General features: G+C 44.6%; 1 protein-coding gene across 10 annotated transcripts in view; it reads left to right on the top strand.

Moving 5' to 3' along the window:
* Positions 1 to 21,124, top strand: part of AKAP11 (A-kinase anchoring protein 11) — an 86,563-nt gene extending 65,439 nt beyond the window's left edge. For all 10 annotated transcript variants that reach the window (XM_020804257.3, XM_020804258.3, XM_020804251.3 and 7 more), the window contains one exon: positions 17,499 to 21,124. In XM_020804257.3, the coding sequence (XP_020659916.3) occupies positions 17,499 to 17,645 (147 nt within the window). In that variant the 3' untranslated portion in view covers positions 17,646 to 21,124. The remainder of the gene's footprint in view (positions 1 to 17,498) is intronic.
* Positions 21,125 to 21,528: the final 404 nt, after the last annotated feature.

Raw genomic sequence — 21,528 nt, 5'->3', positions numbered from 1 at the left:
GTGGACCTCTGTGAATTCACACTACCCACCCATCCTCCCCTCTGTCGTCACGGGTATCTTATTGTTGTATAACTCTCATGCCCGGCGGACAAATTGCAAGAACTGAGGGGAATCTTGGGTGGGAGGAGCTTGTGCCTCATGGGGGATCACACCATAAAATTGTTACTTTTAGCTCTAGAATGCTCTGAGAATGTCAGCGCAGGCGCAGACTAAACCCATATGTGTGAATTCACAGAGGTCCACTCGAAGAACCATGGTTACAGGTAAGTAACCTTTCTTTTTGGCTCTGCCCCCCAGGACCTCATGGTCCGCCCGCCCTAACAGTTAGCTCAGTTCCATTTTTTCCGCTGCTGCAGTTAGGTCTCCTAGCTAGAGCTCCGTGAATTTTGTGGAAGTTATTGAAGATTTCTCTTCATTCGGCTCTGTCTGTACTTCAGGGAAGTACAATACTTTGTTTTTGGAGGGGAGGTGTTTTCTTTGGACTTTGTTTGCTTTCTTTCCCTTCCCTCCATTCCCCCCAGATTTTCCCGCCTTTTTTTTTATGGCCTCCAAGGCCCCTAGATCCCCCAAGGTCACTTTTAAAAGCTGTGCAGCCTGTGGGAAGAAGATCCCTTCCACGGATGGTCACCGTTTGTGTTTGTTTTGCCTTGGAGAGTCGCACGTTCCTCAATCCTGTCGACATTGCGAAAGTTTTACCAAGCAGGGGTTGAGACTTAGAGAACAGCGCCTATGTGCAGCTCTTTGGGAGAAATCGTTGCGACCTCCAGATATGGCGGCAACTGCTTCAGCCATGGACCCCGACCGTTTACCGGACTTAAAATCTAAAGGGAAGGCAAAAGCTTCTAAAAGCAAAGCCAAGGCTAAACTGCCGCCCAAATCATCAAAAGCCGAGGCTCTGGCCTCGCCACCTCCTCCGCCTCCGCCCTTGCCTCCGCGGGCCACTCCTATTAGTGCCGCCAACGTCCCCGTTGTTGCCGGTGCTGACCCCACAGTCTCCTATTGAAATCCCTTCCCAGGGTTCTTCGCCGCCATCTTCTCCTTCTCCGCAGGTTCCACTTCCATCTACACCGGTGCTACCTTCGTCTCCTAGAAAGAAGAAAACGAAGACCAAGCATTTGGTACCATCTGCTGGAGATTCCCGGTCTCCGAGACAATCGGGACCGAAGGTCTCCCCCCATGGGGCTCGACATTCTCGCCCCAAAAGCACTAAGAGGCATGCGTTACCAGAGGAAACACTGGCTCTAAAGCTCTCCAAGAGCTACCTTAAAAAGTGGAGAAGGCAGATGCAAAAGCTATACGATCCGCGCCTTCTGTATAGCCTCGCTACTTGCAATTCGTCTTCGGACTCCTCTTCCTCAGACGAATTCTCGTCGCCTCCGGTATCGCCCTGTCCAGATACCGGCAAAAAGAGACACCGCTCAGTACCGGGCGATCCTCCGGTACCGAAGAAAGCAAAACACGGCGATCCGCCCAGCTTTCCAATGCCACCTCGCACGTCGATACCAACGAATGGCGACTCATCTTACCCGATTCCCCGGGACGATACCGTACCTTCCAGTACCGAACCCACCAGTACCGTGCCTCACAAACGGAAGCGGTCTAACCCGTCGATACCGCAACCGAAGAAGAAACATCGTCACCTTTCGTCCGATTCTGACTCATTTCAGTTAGATCTGATCGGTACCGACCGGGACTCCGATACCGATGATGGTCCTGATACCGGGAACATAAACCCTCAGGATACCAGTGCTCCGCAGGGTCACGGTACCGACCCTCCTCGGGAACGTGACCATAAGAAGTGCCCCCCCGACCCTCCGGTACCGAGGCACTCGGCACCGCAGATGCCTCAACCTATCTATTCTGAGGGCTCAGATGACTCCGATACTGGTTACAGCTTCTCCAACGCCTCAGCACCCAATGATAATACCCCTGACTCGGGGATCATTGACAAACATCCTGTCTCACACGCGGCGGATTTTCCCTCCGATTCCGAGATGGTCCATCGGATCGCCACCACACTCGAACTTCCTGTAGAAAGGCCTCCTGAGATGTCTTCGGACAAGGTTTACGGGGATATTGATGAGGACCAGAACTTGCTGATGCGGCTGTCCTTTATTCCGTCCCTACTGAGAACTCTCAAGCAGCATTGGGACAAACCATGTTCCGCCCCCCAAATGTCTTGGAGGGTGGAAAACCTGTACCGCATTCAAGGCTCTGAACTGGACTTCCTAATTAAACACCCCCCTCCCAATTCCCTCATAGTGGATGTGGCTCAGTCTAACTTGAGGCCTTCCTCGGCTGCTACGCCTAATAATAAGGATGGCAGAAAGATGGACATCTTCGGACGTCGGTCCTACGCCTTTGCTTCTTTGGTAATCAGGGCTGCCAATTACGTGGCAGCCATGGCGGCATACCACCAACACTTGTGGAACAGGGCATTGCCTTCTTTGCAAGCTGCACCTGATGAACTTCAACCTAGGGGTCTTTCTTTACATCAGGAAGCCATGCAGCTTATACGTCAGGAGCGGATTTCGCTAAGACATATCCTGGATGCAGCGTCACGTAACTTGTTGACCAGTATTGCAATGTGGCGACAAGCCTGGCTGACGTCTGCGGCTATTTCGGACAATGCTAAGGCTCGGATCTTAGATCTTCCCTTTGATGGATTGGGACTATTTGACCCTAAGACTGACGAGATTCTCAAGGGTCTCCATGAAGCGAAGAAAGCAGCCAGGGCTTACGTCCCACAACCTTACTATAGACCTCGTTACCCCTGGAAACGCCAGGTCCCTGTAACCTCTTCCCAGTCTGGGAAGTTCTACCCTGCCAAGCAGAAGTACTACGCTGCTCAGACTAGCTACACCACTAGACATGACCAACGACAAAGGACACGCTCTGCCTATAAAAAGCCTGCCCGTAAATCCAAGCTTTGTAAATCCAAGCCCGTAAATCCAAGTGCAGACTTTGACTCCTTCTGCACCACTTTCGTCTCTTCTTGCGCCACCCGCTTGTCACCCTTCCTAGCAAATTGGTTGCTTATTACTTCAGACAAATGGGTACTTTCCATCATAGCCAATGGCTATGCCATATAGTTTTTAGAGAAGCCTCCTCCTTGGCTCGTCTTCACCCAACCATCTCCTCCTTTAAGGGAGGAAATCAACACTCTCCTCAAAAAGTCGGCCATAACCTGGGTATTTCCAAATCCTTCAGATCCCGGTTTCTTCTCCAGGTATTTCTTAGTTCCAAAAAAGGATGACTCCTTTCGTCCTATTCTGGACCTCAGATGCCTCAACAAGTTCATAGCCTATCGTTGTTTCAGGATGGTGACTTTGGAGAGAATTCTTCCGCTCCTTCAACAAGGCGACTGGTTCGTGGTGATAGACCTCAGCGACGCCTATTTTCATATAAACATCAGGCAGGACCATCGCCGTTTCTTGCGTTTTTCGCTGGGACCAAAATGCTACGAATTCTCCGCTCTGCCTTTTGGACTTTCCACCGTGCCACGAGTCTTTACGAAATGTATGGCGCCAGTAGCAGCGTTCCTTCGGACGAAGGGAATCGCCATTTTTCCATACATAGACGACTGGCTTTTGATGGCGCACTCCAAACATCAAGCCGAGCAGCACACCATCACTGTTCTCCGTCTCCTCAGAACTCTGGGTCTCAATGTGAATTACAGGAAGTCAGTTCTCATTCCCTCGCCAGTTGCATCGTACATCGGCGCTATACTGGATGCTCGGGTCGCAAGAGCCTTCATGCCTCTAGAAAGGGCCGAGAAAATTGCTGCTCTTGTCAAGCGGTTTCGACCCCAGGGTTGGGTAACGGCGCATCTCGCTCAGAAATTACTGGGCCTTATGGCTTCTACAATGTCGGTTATCCCTCACGCGAGGCTGAAGCTTCGATCTCTCCAAGTGTGGCTCCTCTCGCTTTTCAGCCCATTGACAGACTCTCCCAAGAAACGTCTGCTGGTGACACAGGAACTTTATTGGCAGCTAAAGTGGTGGACCAATCCAGCCAATCTCTTCATGGGTCATCTGTTCGCTCCCTTAACGTTGACTACCAGAATCACAACGGATGCGAGCAACACTGGCTGGGGTGCGGACTGCAACCGTCTGCAGATCCACGATCTGTGGTCCCGCAAGGAGCAGGACCTTCACATCAACAATCTGGAGCTACTGGCCATATTCAAGGCCTGTCGAGCTTTTCTACCTCTCATCCAGGGCACGGCCCTTCAGATTGTCACGGACAACACAACAGCTGCTGCATATATCAACAAGCAGGGTGGCACCCATTCACGCTCACTCCTATATCTCACTGTCCAATTTTGGGAGTGGTGCCTCAACCATCATATTTTTCCGTCTGCGGTGTACATTTCCACTCACAAGAACACACTTGCAGATCGACTCAGCAGGACTGCTGCGCTAATGCACGAGTGGACGCTCGACCAGCAGGTCTTCCTAGCTCTCTGCGCGAGATGGGGTGTCCCAGTAATAGATGCCTTCGCTGAAGTCTGAGAGTCGAGAGGCGGTCGAGGTCTACATTCTCGAGGCGATGTGCTAATGAGCTCCTGGAGGGACCATCTGATCTACATGTTCCCACCATTCCCACTGTTGGGAATGGTGATAGTGAAGATCTGCAAAGACAATGCCGATGCCATACTGATAGCGCCCTTCTGGCCACGCCAGCCGTGGTTTGCGAGGCTCATGACCAGAGCAAAGGAATTCATGAGACTCCCTTATCTGCCGCATCTTCTGACTCAGAACGAAGGGACAACCTTCCATCCGGATGTACAGTCCCTCCATCTCACAGCCTGGAGGATACTCCCGAGGTAACCTACATTCTCTCACATTGTCGCAAGGCATCTACAGATACCCTTTATAGTAACAAATGGGTGTCCTTCCAAAAGTTTGCCTTACCTCGTGGACTCCCAGTATCACCAACCTCTCTTCAAGCCGTTCTACAATTCTTGGTGTATGTATTTGAGATGAACCTGTCGCATTCTACTCTCAAGGTTTATCTCTCTGCTATTGTGGCACATCAGCCTCCTGACTCTGACAGTGCTCTTCTCTTTAGGCACACAAAGGTGAAACGTTTTCTGAAAGGGGCCCTCAACCTTCATCCCCCTCGGACTAATCCTGTTCCTCAATGGTCCCTGCATACGGTGCTGAACTGCTTCACACACTCACCGTTTGAACCATTGGCGACCGTCTCCGACCGTCTACTCACATTGAAGGTCGTCTTTTTGGTGGCTATAACTTCGGCTCGGAGAGCCTCGGAACTGGCCGCTCTAAGAGTTAATCCCCCTTTCCTGCAATTTTTCCAAGACAAGGTGGTGTTATACCCAGACGTGTCCTTTCTACCAAAGGTCACCACTGACTTTCATGTTTCCTCATCCTTCTTCTCCTGTTGAGAAGTCTCTGCATTCGCTCGATGTTCGCCGAGCATTGGCCTTCTATGTACAAAGGACTTCAACTTTTCGACTATCCAAGAGTTTGTTTGTTTCCCATCAACAACCGCATAAAGGACAGCAAGTGTCCCCACAGACTCTCACGATGGTTGGTTCAAACTATCCGCCTTGCCTATGACCTGGCGAAGAAGCCACTGCCGTCGTCAATCAAGGCCCATTCTGCTAGGGCTGTTGCAGCCTCTACTACCTTTCTACGTGGTGTTCCACTGCAGGACGTTTGTAAAGCTGCTACGTGGTCTACACCTTCCACGTTTGCATCCCACTACAGGCTCGATCTGCGAGCAAAGGAGGATGCGCGGTTTGGTCGAGCTGTCCTGTCTTCTGTGCTGCCGTGACAGAGCGTCCCCACCTGTCACAGGTAAGCTTGCTAATCACCCATTAGTGTGATTTCACAGAGGCCACGAAGAAGAAAGAGAGGTTACTTACCTGTAACTTTGGTTCTTCGAGTGGTCCTCTGTGAATTCACACAGCCCGCCCGTCCTCCTCACTTTCCGTCACAGCTGTCTCGCCTTCAGAGCAGCAGCGGAATTTGGGGAACTGAGCTAACTGTGAGGTCCTGGGGGGCGGAGCCAAAAGTGTTACTTTAAGCTCTAGAACATTCCGAGACCATCTGCGCACGTGCAGATTAACCCATTAGTGTGAATTCACAGAGGACCACTCGAAGAACCAAAGTTACAGGTAAGTAACCTCTCTTTTACTCTCCATATAGTGAGAAGCCTCAACATTTAATACAGTGGTGCCTCGCACAATGGGTGCCTCACACAACGATGAATTCACACAACGATGCCTTTTTCTGTTAAATTTGCCGCCTCACACAACGATGTTTCCTATGGGGAATTTTCACACAACGATGCCTCTTTTTCGCTCCTGTAAAAGTGTCTTACAATGTTTGGAACCTGTTTTAAATGCTTGCAATGGTTAGCCCACCTCCTGAAACCTATGCAAACTTATTTTGGTGTTGTTCTGACACTTGGTTAATTTGTGGTGATTTTTGTTTTTCCCCTCATTGAAATGCATGGAGTTCAATGAGGGGAAAAACAAAAAATCACCACAAATTAACGAAGTGTCAGAACAACACCAAAATAAGTTTGCATAGGTTTCAGGAGGTGGGCTAACCTTTGCAAGCATTTAAAACAGGCTTCAAACAGTTTAAGACACTTTTACAGGAGCGAAAAGGGGCATCAGAAAGAGCTCTTTGATCTCCGTTTCCCTTTTAAAGCTCTTTCCGATGTCTCTTTTCACTCATTTACTTCTATATTTCGATCCGTCCATCTCATCAAAAATTTCTCAGATTCCAGTTCAACAACATCGTGTACCCATTCTGTTCCCTACCATTCGGATTTCCCATAGCACCAAGGACTTTCACGTAGTGTATGGCACCAGTTGCAGCGCATCTCTGCCTTCAGGGTATAGACATCTACCTATACATAGATGACTGGCTGATAGTTGCGACATCGTCCCAAAACGCCATGAGAGCTACAACCATCACGCTCAACACTTCAGAATCTCAGACTCTAAACTATACAAAATCTCATCTTGAACAGCCACCTATATTGGAGCCCTCTTCAACTCCATGCAAGCGAGATGTCACATTCCCAGGGGAGTTTAACAGGCAAACGTCCAATAAGCCAGTCCAGTATCAGAAGTTTAGAAGATGCAAAGCAGATACCAAAATGCCAAAGCCAAAACACAAACCGTAGCCAGAAGTCAAGAGTCCAAAGCCAAGGGTCCAGAGAACAAGGTCCAAGATAAGCAGGAGCATGGATGTGAGCCAGTGTTGACTTGTTGCTTCCTCAAACTTCCAAGCCTCTGAGTGCAGATTTTATAGCAGCAGCAGTCATCCAAACACTTCATCCTGCTAAAACTCAGGGCTGTCTACCTGAGGTTCCTATGGGAAGCATTCATGTGATCCTCCGCCCTTCTTGTCATGAGTCTTTGCCAAAGTTTAGCCCTCACCCTGGCAACTGGGGGAGGAGAATCTGGGGGTGATTCAGCTGTCTGTTCTTCTAATTGCCCAGCATTTTCCTAAGCTGTAATTAACCCCTCAGATTCCAGATCTTCTTCGGCTGAACTCATGACACCAGGGCTTTCATCCCCCTGGAACGAGTTATAAGGTTAAAGAAGGCAATTTGCCCCTTTCAGTCTCAAACGTCTGTTCCATCCCATCATGTTCAACACCTCCTTGGGCTCAAGGTGTCCACAACATAAGTAATCCAGCATGCCCGACTCAAAATGAGGTCACTTCAGTCGTGGTACCTGCCACTATTCAACCCAGTGATAGACCCCCCATCCATAAAATTGACTGTGACACCAGAGTTAGCCAATCAACTCACTTGGTGGACATCAGTGTTGAACCTCTGTGTCGGATGACCATTCCTGCTCTTCCATCCGACAGTGGAGGTCACCACCAACTCCAACCTGTCTGGCTGAGGAGCACATTGTCTTCATCACAAAATTCATGGCCTGTGGACGAGACAAGAACAATCACTTCACATCAACCATCTCAAACTCTTAGCGATCATTCGAACTTTCCATGCCTTTCTTCCAATCATCGAGGGTCGAGTGGTGCAACTGGCAACGGAAAATAAAACTGCCCTATATGAAGTAAACAAACAGGGAGGAACACATTCTTTATCCCTCCTGTGCCTAGCCATCAACCTGTGGGAATGGTGTTACCAACATCCCATCTTCCCTATTGCAGTACATATTTCCATGGTCGACAATTACATAGCAGATCATCTCAGCCGTATGACACTGAGGACTCACAAGTGGTCCCTCAACTATACCATTTTCGATCAACTCTGCAACCGAGAATATCTACCATCAATGTCTTCACTTTGAGTGCAAATGCCAAATGTGGTGTCTATTGCTCTCAAGCTGGAGCAGATGAGAACTCCATCGGGGTTGCGTTCATGACTGATTTGAACAGGGAATTACTTTATCTATTCCCACTAATACCATTGATACAACCGATAATTATTCGCCTCGGACACTTTCAATCGAATGCGATCCTCTTTGCTCCTTTGTGGCCGAGGCAACCGTGGTTCACTCACCTCAGACTGATGTCGACGGACTCGTTTAGACTCTCTCCAGTTCCCAACCTCCTAACTCAGAAGGACGGGATGGTCTACCATCCAGATCTTCCATTGTTGAACTTGACAGCTTGGAGGATACTCCCGCCTTGAAATGCATCTTGGATCGAGCACAAATATCATCAACTCAGCTTCTATATGCAAATAAGTGGAAAGCCTTCCTTAATTATACGGAAATAAATACCTTACCTGCAATACCTGTTTTCCTGAAGACACTACTTACCTTCTTACTTGTCTCTTCGTATGTGGACTCTCACATTCCACTTTAAAAGTCTATATATCAGCCATCATTGCCCATCAACTAGATAACTCCATGTCAGCAAAAGTTTTATCTCACCCTACGGTTAAAAAATTCCTCAAAGGACTCAATAACATCTGTCCACCAAGTCAATGTATTATTCCCCAATGGTCACTACAAATTGTCCTTAATGCTCTCATGCACCCACCATTTGAACCAATGATGACTATAACATCTGCTAAAAGAGCCAGTGAGCTTGCTGGTCTTCGTTCTGATCCACCCTTTTATCCAATGTCATCCAGACAAGTTGACTTTGTATTTTGATTTCTCTTTTCTGCCCAAGATTGTACAGTATCAGAATTTCATCTAAATCAACCAGTTATATTACCATCATTTTTCCCATCACCATGAATCTCTCTAGAGTGCATGCTCCACATGCTGGATGTAAGATGTTCCCTTGCATTGTATATTGACAGAACTAAGGCTTTCAGGAAAACTAACAGACTTTTCATATGTTTCCATTGACCTCAGAAGGGAGACCCAGCCTCATCGCAATCCATTTCCAGATGGATAGTCCAACCTATTTCTCTGGCATATGAACTATCAGGCAAACCACCTCTTGATCATTTGAATGCACTTTCCACTAGAGCGCTGTCAACATCTACTGCTTTCCAGGGTGGGATCGAGATTTCTAACATCTGTTGTGCTGCAACGTGGTCTACTCTATTGACCTTTGTCAGGCATTACCGCCTAGATGTGAGAGCACGCAATGATGCTGGATTTGGCAGATTTGTATTCGCATCCTTCCTACCGTGACATCCCACCATCTGGTAAGTGAAGCTTGCCAGTCACCCATTTGTGTGCATTCACAGAGGCCACGAAGAAGAAAAAGAGGTTACCTACCTGTAACCATAGTTCTGCTAGTGGTCCTCTGTGAAATTACACATCCCACCCATCCTCCCCTCTGTCCGTCACGGGTTATATTAAATGATTCTTCTGCCTGGCAGACAAATTCTAGGAACTGAGGGGAATCTTAGGTGGGCGGAGCATGTGCTCCAGAGGGGAACGTCCCACTAAATTTGTACTTTTAAGCTCTAAAATCTTCTGAGACATTCAGCGCAGACACAGAACAACCCATTTGTGTGAATTCACAGAGGACCACTAGAAGAACTGTAGGTAACCTCTTTTTTTCTTCCTCAGCTTGCCTATCTCAAAGAAAGGCATATGAAATTGGATCATAGCTTTCTAGGCTGCATTTGATGGAGAAGCCATGGCAACGTTCCTTTAAACTAGAGGTTAAAGCATGAGTGTGTATCTGCATTATATGTGTTGTACCTATTCACATCTTTGCTTCACCATTTCATTAAGTCCAAAACAGCCCTTCTTTAGGCACGCAGGGACTACAGGCACATTCAAGCAGTTCTCACTTCTGTCTTCTCCAAGAATCATAGTGCCGATCCTATGCTCATCTTCTGGAATCCTCTACCACTACAAATTCTATATGATGGAAATTTCTGATTGAATTTGTAGAGGGTGTGTATATTTAAACATCAGAGGAGACTGGAGGGACAGGGTGAGCAGTAACCATTGTATTTATTTATTTATTTATTTATTTTTATTTATTTAATTTATATCCCGCCTATCTAGTCCCGAAGGACTACTCTAGGCGGCCAGGTTTTTTGTAAAAAAACTTAGGGGCTGTCAGGCTCTCTGCTCTGGCAATTCCAGGCCTGGAAGGCCCTCCATGTGTCTTTGGGGGCAATGGATGTACTTGGAATTCTACTGGTGTATCATGCTGCCCATGAACCAGCACTTTCAGGAGCTGCCAAACTTCATCTCGGCTGCTCTGTTGAGGTCCCCCAGGCTCTTGGTTCTGGGTGACTTCAACATCTATGCTAAGGCTGAAGTTTCAGGGCAAGGTCTTGAGTTCTTGGAAACCATGGCTTCCTTAGACATGTCCCAATTTGTCAACTACCCCACACATGTGGCCGGCCATATGCTGGACCTGTTTTTTTCCTCAACAGGGCAGGGAGAGGTTGACTGGTCTGTCATCTGTCCCCTTGTCATGGTCACACCACTGCCTAATAAAATCAAGCCTCTCAGTGGCTCTTCCCCCCCCCCGCAGGAGATGGGACCCATTAAGATGGTCTGCCCTCGCAGGCTACTGGATCCAGTTGGTTTCCAGGACATGATGGCAGGGATACCAGCTGTTTGGTGCTCCTGTCAAAGCTCAGGTCACTGGATGGTATGCCACAACAACCTGGCTGCTGACATTATTGCACCCACATGCCCTCTCCACTGCCAAGCCGATTCTGCCCCATGATACTCTCAAGAACTACAGTGTTTTCCCGGAAATAAGAACTATCCTGAAAATAAGCCCTAGTATGATTTTCAGGATAAGCCCTACCCCCAAAATAAGCCCCCGTTAATTGAAACCCTAACCTCCACCATTGTGCAGCAACCAGAAGATGATGACATGACTGTATTTGCATAAATGCAGATTGTTGTACATGAAAAAAATAAAACATCCCCTGAAAATAAGCCCTAATGCATTTTTTGGAACACAGTACGAGCGATGAAGCAAAATAGTATGTAAAATAGTATGCTAAAGACTATCTGGAGGTGGCCCCTGACAGAGTTGCAAAAATTGCAAAATAGGAGAATGCTAAAGAGTATCTGGAGGTGGCCCCTAAACTAAGAGTTGCAAAAATTGCAACCAATGCCTACTCAGCAACAGTGGAAGCTGCTCAGAGGTCTTTGGATAAGCAAAATGCAAAATGATTAGGCAGTTATTCTGCTTTGTTTATGATTTATCCAGGGCTGGTCAAAGTGATGGTCTTCCCACTAGTCTCTATTGTCCAGTTGCCATTGTTCCTTTTTAAAGCAAGTTGGTGGAAGGGGGGCGACCAACTTCAGGCACTCTTGGATGAAACCAATGCCCTCGATTAATTCCAGTCTGGATTCAGGCCGCATCATGGCACAGAGACGACATTGGTCGCCCTGTCATCTTGACCATCTGAGGGAGAGCGACAGGGGTAAAATGTCCCTGCTGGTCCTTCTTGATCTCTCAGTGGGCTTTGATACTGTCAACCACAATATCCTCCTGGGGAAGCTCTCTGGACTGGGGATCAGTGCCCTGCCTTTGTCCTCACTCTGGTCCTTCCTGGAGGACCCCCCCCCAGAGTACAACTTGGGGAGATGGTCTCTACCCCTTGGACTCTCGACTGCAGAGCCCCTCAGGGGTTAATCATTTCCCTGCTGCTGTTTAATAGCTATATGAGACAGCTAGGGGAAGTCATCTGGAGATTCAGAGTAGTGTGTCACCAGATATGCTGATGACATGCAGCTCTATCTCTCCTTCCACCCTTCTGCAGTGGATGCCGTCCCCTCCCTTGAGTGCTGTCTGGTTGCAGTACTGGAATGGATCGGGGCCAACAGATTGAGGTTGAACCCGGATAAGACAGAGGTCTTTCGGGTGGATGCTCTGCCTTTCTGCAGATTGAGTGCCTCCCTGTCTTTTTGGGGTGGGGGGTTTAGGCGTACTTCTGGACCCAGCACTATCAATGGAATCCCAGGTCTGTTTCCATCTGAGGCAGATCGCCCAGCTGCATCCCAACCTTAATACTGGGTCCCTCACCATGTTGGTTCAGGCACTGATAGTCTTAAGTTTAGACTACTGCAATGCTGTCTACGTGGGGCTGCCTATGAGGCTGTCACGGAAACTTTAACAGGTCCAAAAGAAGGCAGCCAGACTACTGAATGGAGTAAATAAATATCAACATATCACTCCAATTCTAGCCACCTTACACTGGTTACCTGTCCATTTCCACGCCAGCTTCAAGGTAATGGTTTTAACCTATAAAGTCCTAAACAGTTTGAGACTTCACTACTTGGTAGAAAGCCTTCTTCCAACAAGATCTGCCCGTCCTGCAAGAACATCCCAAGCAGGCCAGCTGAGAATACTAACCCCGAGAGAGGCCCGTAGGGAGAAGATAAGAAACTGGGCCTTTTCAACAGTTGCTCCTTGACTGTGGAATGAACGCTCCCCTGCAATTTGCTTGGCCCATTCGCTGGTGATATTTAAAAAGTCACTAAAAACCTGGCTATCTAGGTAGGCATTTGAAAACATACCCGCAAGCTCAGCTCAATTTAATTGGCCTATCTGTGCAATGTCTGCTATTTTAAATGTTTAAATGTTTTAATTGCTTTGAATGTTTTTGAATGTTTTGTTTTGATATATTTTTATGTTTTGAGTTTATTGCTTATTTGTATTTTATTATTTCTATTTTTTCTGATCTTAAATGGTACTTGGTGGTCTTTATATTCTGTAAACTGCCCAGAGTGGCCTCAGCCCAGATGGCCAGTAAAAAAAAATTTGAACTGACTAACTAACTGACTGACTGACTAACTAACTTCCATTTTAAAAAGCCAAGAAATTGAATTCTTTTAAAAATCTCCAGTTTATGTTTGTGAGATATTGTATTTCTGTATCCATGATTCAAACAACCAGGAAATGGCTCAACTTTGCCAGCGGGAAAAAGGATGGCAAGCTTTACATAGCAAAGGCCTGAATGTTGATAACACCAATGGAGGCAGTCAAGATGGTCTACAACAGCAGTCCCCAACCTTTTTGGAACCACAGACCAATTGGGGGGGAGGCTCTGTGGGGAGGGGGCACGCTCGCACAGGAAGCGTATTGCACTCTCAACATACCCCCTGCGTGAGTGCAACACGCCCACCAGGCAGGCAGGTGGGGGGAGCGGAGATCCATCTCCACAGCCCAGTTCCAAGAAGCCCATGGACTGGCACCGGGCCATGGACTGGGAGTTGGGGACCCCTGGTCTACAGGATACTCTCTTCTGCTCATTCTCATTCACACTTGTTGAAATACAGCCCTGACAATTGCTTTGTGTTTAGGTGACAAGTGGCGAACTGCTGAAAAAAGGAGTCAGCTTCTGGGATTTTCCCTTGCATGGTGCCACTTTGTGAACAGCACTGGAGCTGGGGGACTCCTGTTCAACACCTTGACCATTAGCCTGTGTACTGTCTCAGGTTCCCATGATTCCCCAGACTATTTCACATATACATGAAAAATCTGGAAAAGGCTGCCCAGAATTTTGTGCCCACCAGTGTGCTGATGACACTCGACTTCATCTGCTTTTTAAGATCTTCTAGGAGACATTTCTCTCAGTCTGTCTTTCAGCAACTGTGAATGGGAGTAAACAGAAGAGAGTATCCTGTAGACCATCTTGACTGCTGCCATTGGTGTTGTCGACATTCAGGCTGCCCTTTGCTATGTAAAGCTCAGCATCCTTTTTCCTGCTGGCAATGCGGGCATGATATTATACAGCAATATTGGGCCGTCTCCTCGCTTTTTGAATTGCGGCTACACAACATCTCACATCGATAAACCCAAGTTTTTTTAAAAAGATGTATTCTTGAAGGATTTCATGGCCAGGATCCGATGGTTGTAAGTTTTCTGGGCTGTTTGGCCATGTTCTTAAGGTTTTTCTTCCTAATGTTTCGCCAGTCTCTGTGGCCAGCATCTTCAGAGGACAAGGAAGAAAAACTGTAATAACACGGCCAAATAGCCCAGAAAACTCACAACAACCATTTTTTGGAAGAATTGGATTTTTGGATTTTTCTTTTGTCATCTCTCTAAACGTACATCTGTTGGCTATCCTGCATATTCGAATAATGTCTCAGAACCTTCCAGAGCTGATATGAAGTATTTTGACAGGGGCCCTGCCCTTTCCTGAAATATGATCCATCCGTCCCCTTTGCCTCATTGAGCTCTTTTTTAAAACCCATGGTTCTGTGCAGGTGTCTTAGAACATCTCTCTTTATATCCAAGTGTTTTTAAAAAGTGTGTCTCTTGTTCTGCAAAGATACCCCTCTCTGGTGGATACTCGAAGTCTGCACAACACTTAAGCCTGCATGCATTATAGGACCTTTATTCCCTAGAAGAAAAAGTATCAAGAGGCCAGGCTTCATAAAATACTGTAGGCAAGGCTGTCCTTTCTTTGGACTCCCTAACTAGACACCCACGAACTTCATTCTATACCAGTTACATTCAAGACCTCCACCATGGCCTCCACATTGACACAGACACCACCCAAGACAACCAGGGTTGTGTTGGTACTGATGCTTGCCACTCCATCTCCTTTCTCTTTGGCCCTGCTGCTGAAGAGGAAAGCAGCTTCTTCTGACCATGAAGCAGACCATAAAAAGAAATAGAAGCATAAGAAAACCAAGAACATGCCCCCATTATCAAAGGTATCTCCATACTACTGTCACATATCTGAGTATCAGACACAGTTCTGGTTCCATTCTCTTTGGAAGACTATGAAGGCTGTTACTGGTGTGAACAGTCCCACCACCCGTTTAGACTGAAACAGACACTAGACACTACAGCTCCGGCTCAGCCTGCAGTGAGCATATCTCAAGTCGGTGTCAACCCAATGGGTCGTACACCTTCGGCAAGGCATATTTGTTTTCAGCAAATTTATTTTCTAGTTTTGTCTTGGCATTTGCCACTAGGCAAGACTGAGAAGGCAAGACTGCAGTTTAAAAAAAACAGTATTTACCATTGAAACGGATGTAACAGGAATAGGAAGTAGCTTTCTTTGTGCCCACTCTGTTCTCTTTCACATGCACTTCTTTGAGGGTGGCACTTTGATTTCTCAGTGAAATACATTTTAAAGCATTGTAGGTAAAAACAAAATAAAAATAAGTAATAATAAAAGAACAAGTAGAAAAGACAAAAACATAGTGGCACCTTAAAGACTGTTATATAGACTAGATGAAAGTCCTGTCCCCAGCTGGCAGGCTAGCTTTGCCTACTTCTGCCAGAGCACCATCATTAGTGACATGCCATTATACATCCTATCCTGAGGACACTTCAGTTTTTCAACTGAAACATGTTCTCCACGCTTGCTTTGAAAGTATTGGTGGTATTGTGATGTGCAGCTTCTAATGTGTTATTCTTCCAGGATTATTTCTGGGATTGAGTGATCCATATATATAATGGATCAATCCAGCCTTCATCTGTGTGACCACTGTCTGGGCTTCCTTCTCCTTCTTGTTGAATGATAAGCTGAAATTCAGCATGTGAGGGTTTTGCTGTCACTGTATTCTTGTTACTGCAAAAAAGCTCTATCTGTTGAATATTGTCCTATTAAAAGTCATTAAAGGCTCATGGAACCCTGGAGGTCAGAGCTACACAAACCAAGACAGATGAGATAAGAAAAAGTCAGTGGGAAAAAAAATCTGCACTGAAACAAATTCAAAGTGGAAAACAGAAAATAAGGAACAGTAAAGGAGTCCAGTATACAAGATGTTAATCATCTCCCTGCAGCCTGTATTGGAACCTGTGTGATCAAAGAAAAGATTGTTAACTCTGTGAATTGCATAAAGTGACACAGGCCCCAGTTCTCACAGACAGAAGCAGAAATTGCAACCCTAGGCTTGCATGCTCCTCTCAAATCAGTTCTGTCTATAAGCATATCACTGAGGTTGCAGCCTTCTTCCTGGAATCTAGATCATTTTGTTTTGCTTTGGTTTTTATGCAGGAACTGTATTAGTTATTTTGTGTAGGAACACACAACCAGTCATGTGAGACCCTACAAGTGTTCTGATGATTTAGTCTTAATCTCCTGTGGATTTGTCTGATCTATTCAGTCATAAGAAACAGCCAGAAATTGCATAATTCCAGGGTTTTTATTCAGAGTTGGAAGTAGCTTTGATTTGTTAGTGTCTCGCTGCCTATCTCCTTCTACGCACATGTGTTTCTGTTCAAACTACTAGACAAGGAAACTGCTTTGCTCAGATCCTTTGAGGAGAAAAGTGATTGAACTACATGAACTTGGCTTGTAGCTGGAAATTTTAATTTTCTGCTTTGTGGACCTTTACGCCTCCTAAATTTGCAACTCTGGAGTCAGTGGTTTCCATTGAAAATACAATACATATACCAAGGAAACCACACTTTATGTCATGGAAGAGCAGTAGAACTGAGAGACACACAGAGAGGTATCTTTTAGTTTGCATTTGTGTAATTGTTCAGCACCAGTTATTGGGAAATTTTGATTACATGTATTAATTTTGTGCTCAGAATCTTTTGCTTCTGTTGCCCATTGCCCACAGAACTATGGACCACAGGGTTGCTGGATATGCCACTTTGAAAAGCATCTTTAAGAAATCCAAATGAAAGAAAAACATCTGGACTTTGAGAAGCCCTTGTTTTGACAGCTGTAAAATATTAACCTTTGCTGCCTTGTGATTTTAATATTGTGGTTGTCAGTTTCCTTTTTTTTTGTTTTGTTTAAGGAAGGAAGATTTAATATCTACCCCGAGTCTCCCTGAGTATAAGACAACACAACTAAACAAAACAAAGATTAATGGCTTGCTTAGAAGTACTCCCTTTCTTGAAGGAGTGGGTTGGAAATTAAGCAGAAGAAATTTGTTTGCTTCATTGATCATAATTTATAAACACAAGGGGGATGGAGAAGAGACAGTAGGAGAGAAGAGTGGTTCATGAGATAGGTCAGAATTATATGTCAAAAGAGAATTCTCTGAAACTTCCCTCGTGCTTAGAAAGCCAGCATTATGACATATCTTCTCTTTCAAGTCAATGCTTTCCTGCAGAGTCTCTCAAATATAAGTTTTAAACTTAAATTCAAACTGGTTTTTGTTTCATTCCTAGCTTTCAAAGAGTTTGCAAGAAAGAGGCTGGAAGGTAGGAGACCTCTTTCAAGCAATGCTGAAGTACTGTGAAGTAATGGAGAAAGCTGATGGGGAGAGAGCTTTGGAAAGCAGAACATTCTTTGGATGGCTTCAAGAGCATGTCTGACAACCAGGAAAAAGGCTGCTCCTTCTTAATTTCATACTTCCTTTGGAAGGATGGAAATATGTATCTTATACTTCAGCTAATGTCATGTTTGCTGTGTAAAAAAACTTTAGGGTGGAAGTAAATGTACCTGTATTGTCAAAGTGCTTTGTGATGCTCTGTATGCTTTTTATACAATGCATATCTTCATAATGAGTATCTTCTCCATTCAGTTTGTTCAACAAACTTTATACCTATGCTGTGATCAGTCTATTGTAGTGGTAAGGAGAACTTTGTTTGTCATGTATATTAATAAGGATTTCACTCAATCTAAGACACAAGTTACACAACCTCAATCTACTATACTATTCTCCCTCTATTTCTTTGCCTCTTTTCCTTTCCTTCCTTTTCTTAAGTTCCAGGAAGAATTTAGTGAACTGGGGCCATAGCCCATTCATCAGTTCTCCACCCTCCCCTGTAGTGGAGCCGTATTGCTTATTTTTCTCTATTGCATCTAAGGAGCTCATAGCAGTTCATGGTCATCTAGTGAAATATGGAAACAAAATAGGACCAAAAGGAGATGATGTGGTGATTCCTTTAAGGAGCAAGGAGGGTTGCTGTCCTTAAAGTGAGGAATCTAACTACACAGTTCTGTAAAATAAATTGTATTCTTTCCTCATTTGTGAAGGTTGGTGATAATTGAAGGGATGGGACAAATATGTGTTCTACAGAGCTCCAACAGTTTGATAACTTATTTAGTATCCTTTAATAAGAGCATTTCAAAAAAACTGGTCCGTGTTTAGAATTTTTTTCTTTTTGCAGAAGGAGGTGCCTGGAGTTAAAGAAATAGACTCAGGTCACTAGAATTATTAATCAACCAGTAGCTGGACGTTTGTGCTTCATTGAATGATATCAAGAAGCGTATCTGATTTTCAGTCTCTAGAAAATCAGTACCAATGTTGAATGTTTGTTTTTCTTTGAACTTTTTCTGTAAACAGCTTAATAAAATTTGCATTAAAGGCAGCTGAGAAAACAGCAGTTAAGAAATTCAGTTTTTCATTGAAACACAATAACATTGCATATCTCAGTTTTGGAGATTTTAAAAACTCCATACTATGATCTGGATCAAACTAAAGTAGTTTAAACTAAATGCATTAATAACGTGGAGAGCTGTTTCCACTTGGTTCTCTGAGCATATCAGTGATTAATTCAAGGTCCACCCTATGTCTCATCTTTACCATTTAGATGGCAGCACTGTAGATAAAGTGTTGCACTCCACTAAACAGAAGAGGCTTTTGTTAATTTTCTTCCAATAAGAAGTGAGACTGTCTATGAGCAAAGAACTAGTGGCTGCTGTTTCCCACATTACTTAATTCAGGTTAAAAATCCATTCACATTTTTAACTGAACATCTCTATTGCCAATATTTTTGTTTGCAGGCCCTTCTGATCATCATATTCACTTTAGTTTTAAACTTCCATAGTACATTGCCATTATATCTTAGTTGTATGGTAATCAATTACTGTTCTGTTGTGATATTTGGACATAATTTTAAACCATTTAAAAATAAATAATTACCCAGCAAAGGAGTTGATTGGGTTAATTGTGCATAATTTAGTAGCTCACAGACTGACTTCATCTCGGGTATTGAGTTTGAAAGGAAATTGCACTGAAGTCTCTGGACGTTGCGATTAAAGTACCAGTTGGCTATTGATAGAGGTTAGCTGTATTAAAAAAAATTCCATTTAGAGACTTTAATTAGGAGTTCAAATGAATTGCTTTAAATCTGTAAACAGTTCCTGTTGAATCTATACCATGTACCAGGTTCCTTTATGGGAAGTATGAATCCTTCAGGGTGATGAATAACACAGCTATGACAGTGGCTGGTCATTGGTTCTTGAACTCTTTCCTCCATGGCAGTATTGCAGTTTCAAATTAAGTCTGTAGGTTTCCTTGGCTCCTCATTAGTGAAGTAGAGATCCTGGGTCTGCAGTAATAACTAAAAATTCACCAGGTTGAATTTCTGAATGCATAGAATATAGAATAGTAGTATAACCTGTTTTTATTTCCCCCCTGGAATGCAGGAAAAAAAGAAGCTGTGTGTCAGAAGAATAGGGGAGAAGGAATGGTAAAAAGCTTTCTAGGGCCCTGTTCAGTCATTATGAAAGCATATGTGCTCCACGCACAATGAGGCCCCTCCATTATCACTTCCATTATGCACATACTAAGAGAGGGAGCTTGTTCTGTATATATTTTCCATATGAGCTGAACCTTACTTTTGTTGAGCCTACATGGCTAGAATAGGTTTTCCCTTTTCAGACTGTCACTTTTGCATGATGAAGATGATGACAGAATTTGTGGCTACCATGCTGACTTCATTCTGTTGAAAGTACACATGTTTTCATGATGACTGAATAGGGATTCTGCCTTGTGAGGTTCAGTTAAACTGCTCACTAAATGGAAAGGATGTGTAATATATCTGTGTCACTATACGCAGAGCTTTCAGGAACAGGAATGGAGCTTTGGGAACAGGAACTATACCTAAGCCAGCTTGAGTTTTTCCAAGATTCTTCACTGAATTTTCGAAGGCTTTCACGGCCGGGATCTCATGGTTGTTGTGGGTTTTTCGGGCTCTTTGGCCATGTTCTGAAAGTTGTTCTTCCTGACGTTTCAGCAGTCTCAAAAGAGCATGGACAGAGTTCCTACTCCTGTTCCTCTGAAGATGCCAGCCACAGAGACTGGCGAAACATCAGGAAGAACAACTTTCAGAACACGAAAAACCCACAACAACCATTCTTCACTGAATGTAAAGTTTCTGAGAAGGATATAAGTGCTTCTGTTCTGTGTCACCTCTGAGCTCAGTTGCTTTGGTGGAAGGGGAAGTTATGCTATGGTCTTATTCCGGTGGTTCCCAGCCTTGGGTAACCCAGGTGTTCTTGGACTGCAAATTCCAGAGGCCTTCACCACCAGCTGTGCTGACCAGGGTTCCTAGGAATTGCAGTCCAAGAATACCTAGGTTACCAGAGGCTGAGAACCGTTGTCCTGTTTAAACAAATCTAGAAGGAAATGGTTTAAGTTTTGCAATTATAGGGTACTTTATTTCATATTGTTTTATTATTTTGTTATGCATTTCCTATATGGCAAGAACTGAATGTGGTATTTACTTGTCTTTTCAGTACATAGCGTCACAATGAAAGACACATGAGAATGATGGCCAGGTAGTAAACTGCATCCAAATATTATGCTTCACCCTGCACATTGAAGTGTGTCCTATTCAGGAAATACATAACGTGACCCTTAGTGTGGCAATTATAAACATGAACACAATTTGAATAATTATAATTGTTACATATACCTCTCACAAAAAAGCTAACATGAAGGTCTCTCAATGTGTAATAGTGACATTTTGTTGTTTTTAGAAGTGTGGTGATACTGTTGTGATGCAGTTGCACTAAAATTGCATTTGTTTGAGTAGTATCTTAAAATAAATTGCATATAAACAAATTACAAGTTGTGTAATGATTTCAAATTGTATGCTGAGTAATGATTTGTCATATAACTATTCAGTTTACTTCTACTTTTTTAGAACTAGGATCTACTGGATAGCTCAGCAGTTTCGGTGTCTGTCTGTGGAGCCAGAGATTGGAAGTGTGATTCCCCACTGTGCCTCCTTGACTGGGGCTGGACTTGATGATCCATAAAGCTCCTTCCAGCTTTGCAGTTCTAAGATGCTACTTACTGCTGATGGTTATGCTTTGGATCCTCTAATAAGAAGGCTTTGATACTTTTGAACACATTTTTTAGAAAGTAGTTACAGAAAACTGGAGCTGCAAATGAATTAAAGTGATGCCTCCACTGGAGTATTTCACATTATTGGCCCAAAGTAAACATCTGCTCCTAGAAACCCT

Source organism: Pogona vitticeps, chromosome 3, assembly GCF_051106095.1.
Source record: "Pogona vitticeps strain Pit_001003342236 chromosome 3, PviZW2.1, whole genome shotgun sequence".
Lineage (NCBI taxonomy): Eukaryota > Metazoa > Chordata > Lepidosauria > Squamata > Agamidae > Pogona > Pogona vitticeps.
Note: the sequence above shows the minus strand (reverse complement) of the source record. Positions and strands in the feature narration are given on the sequence as shown.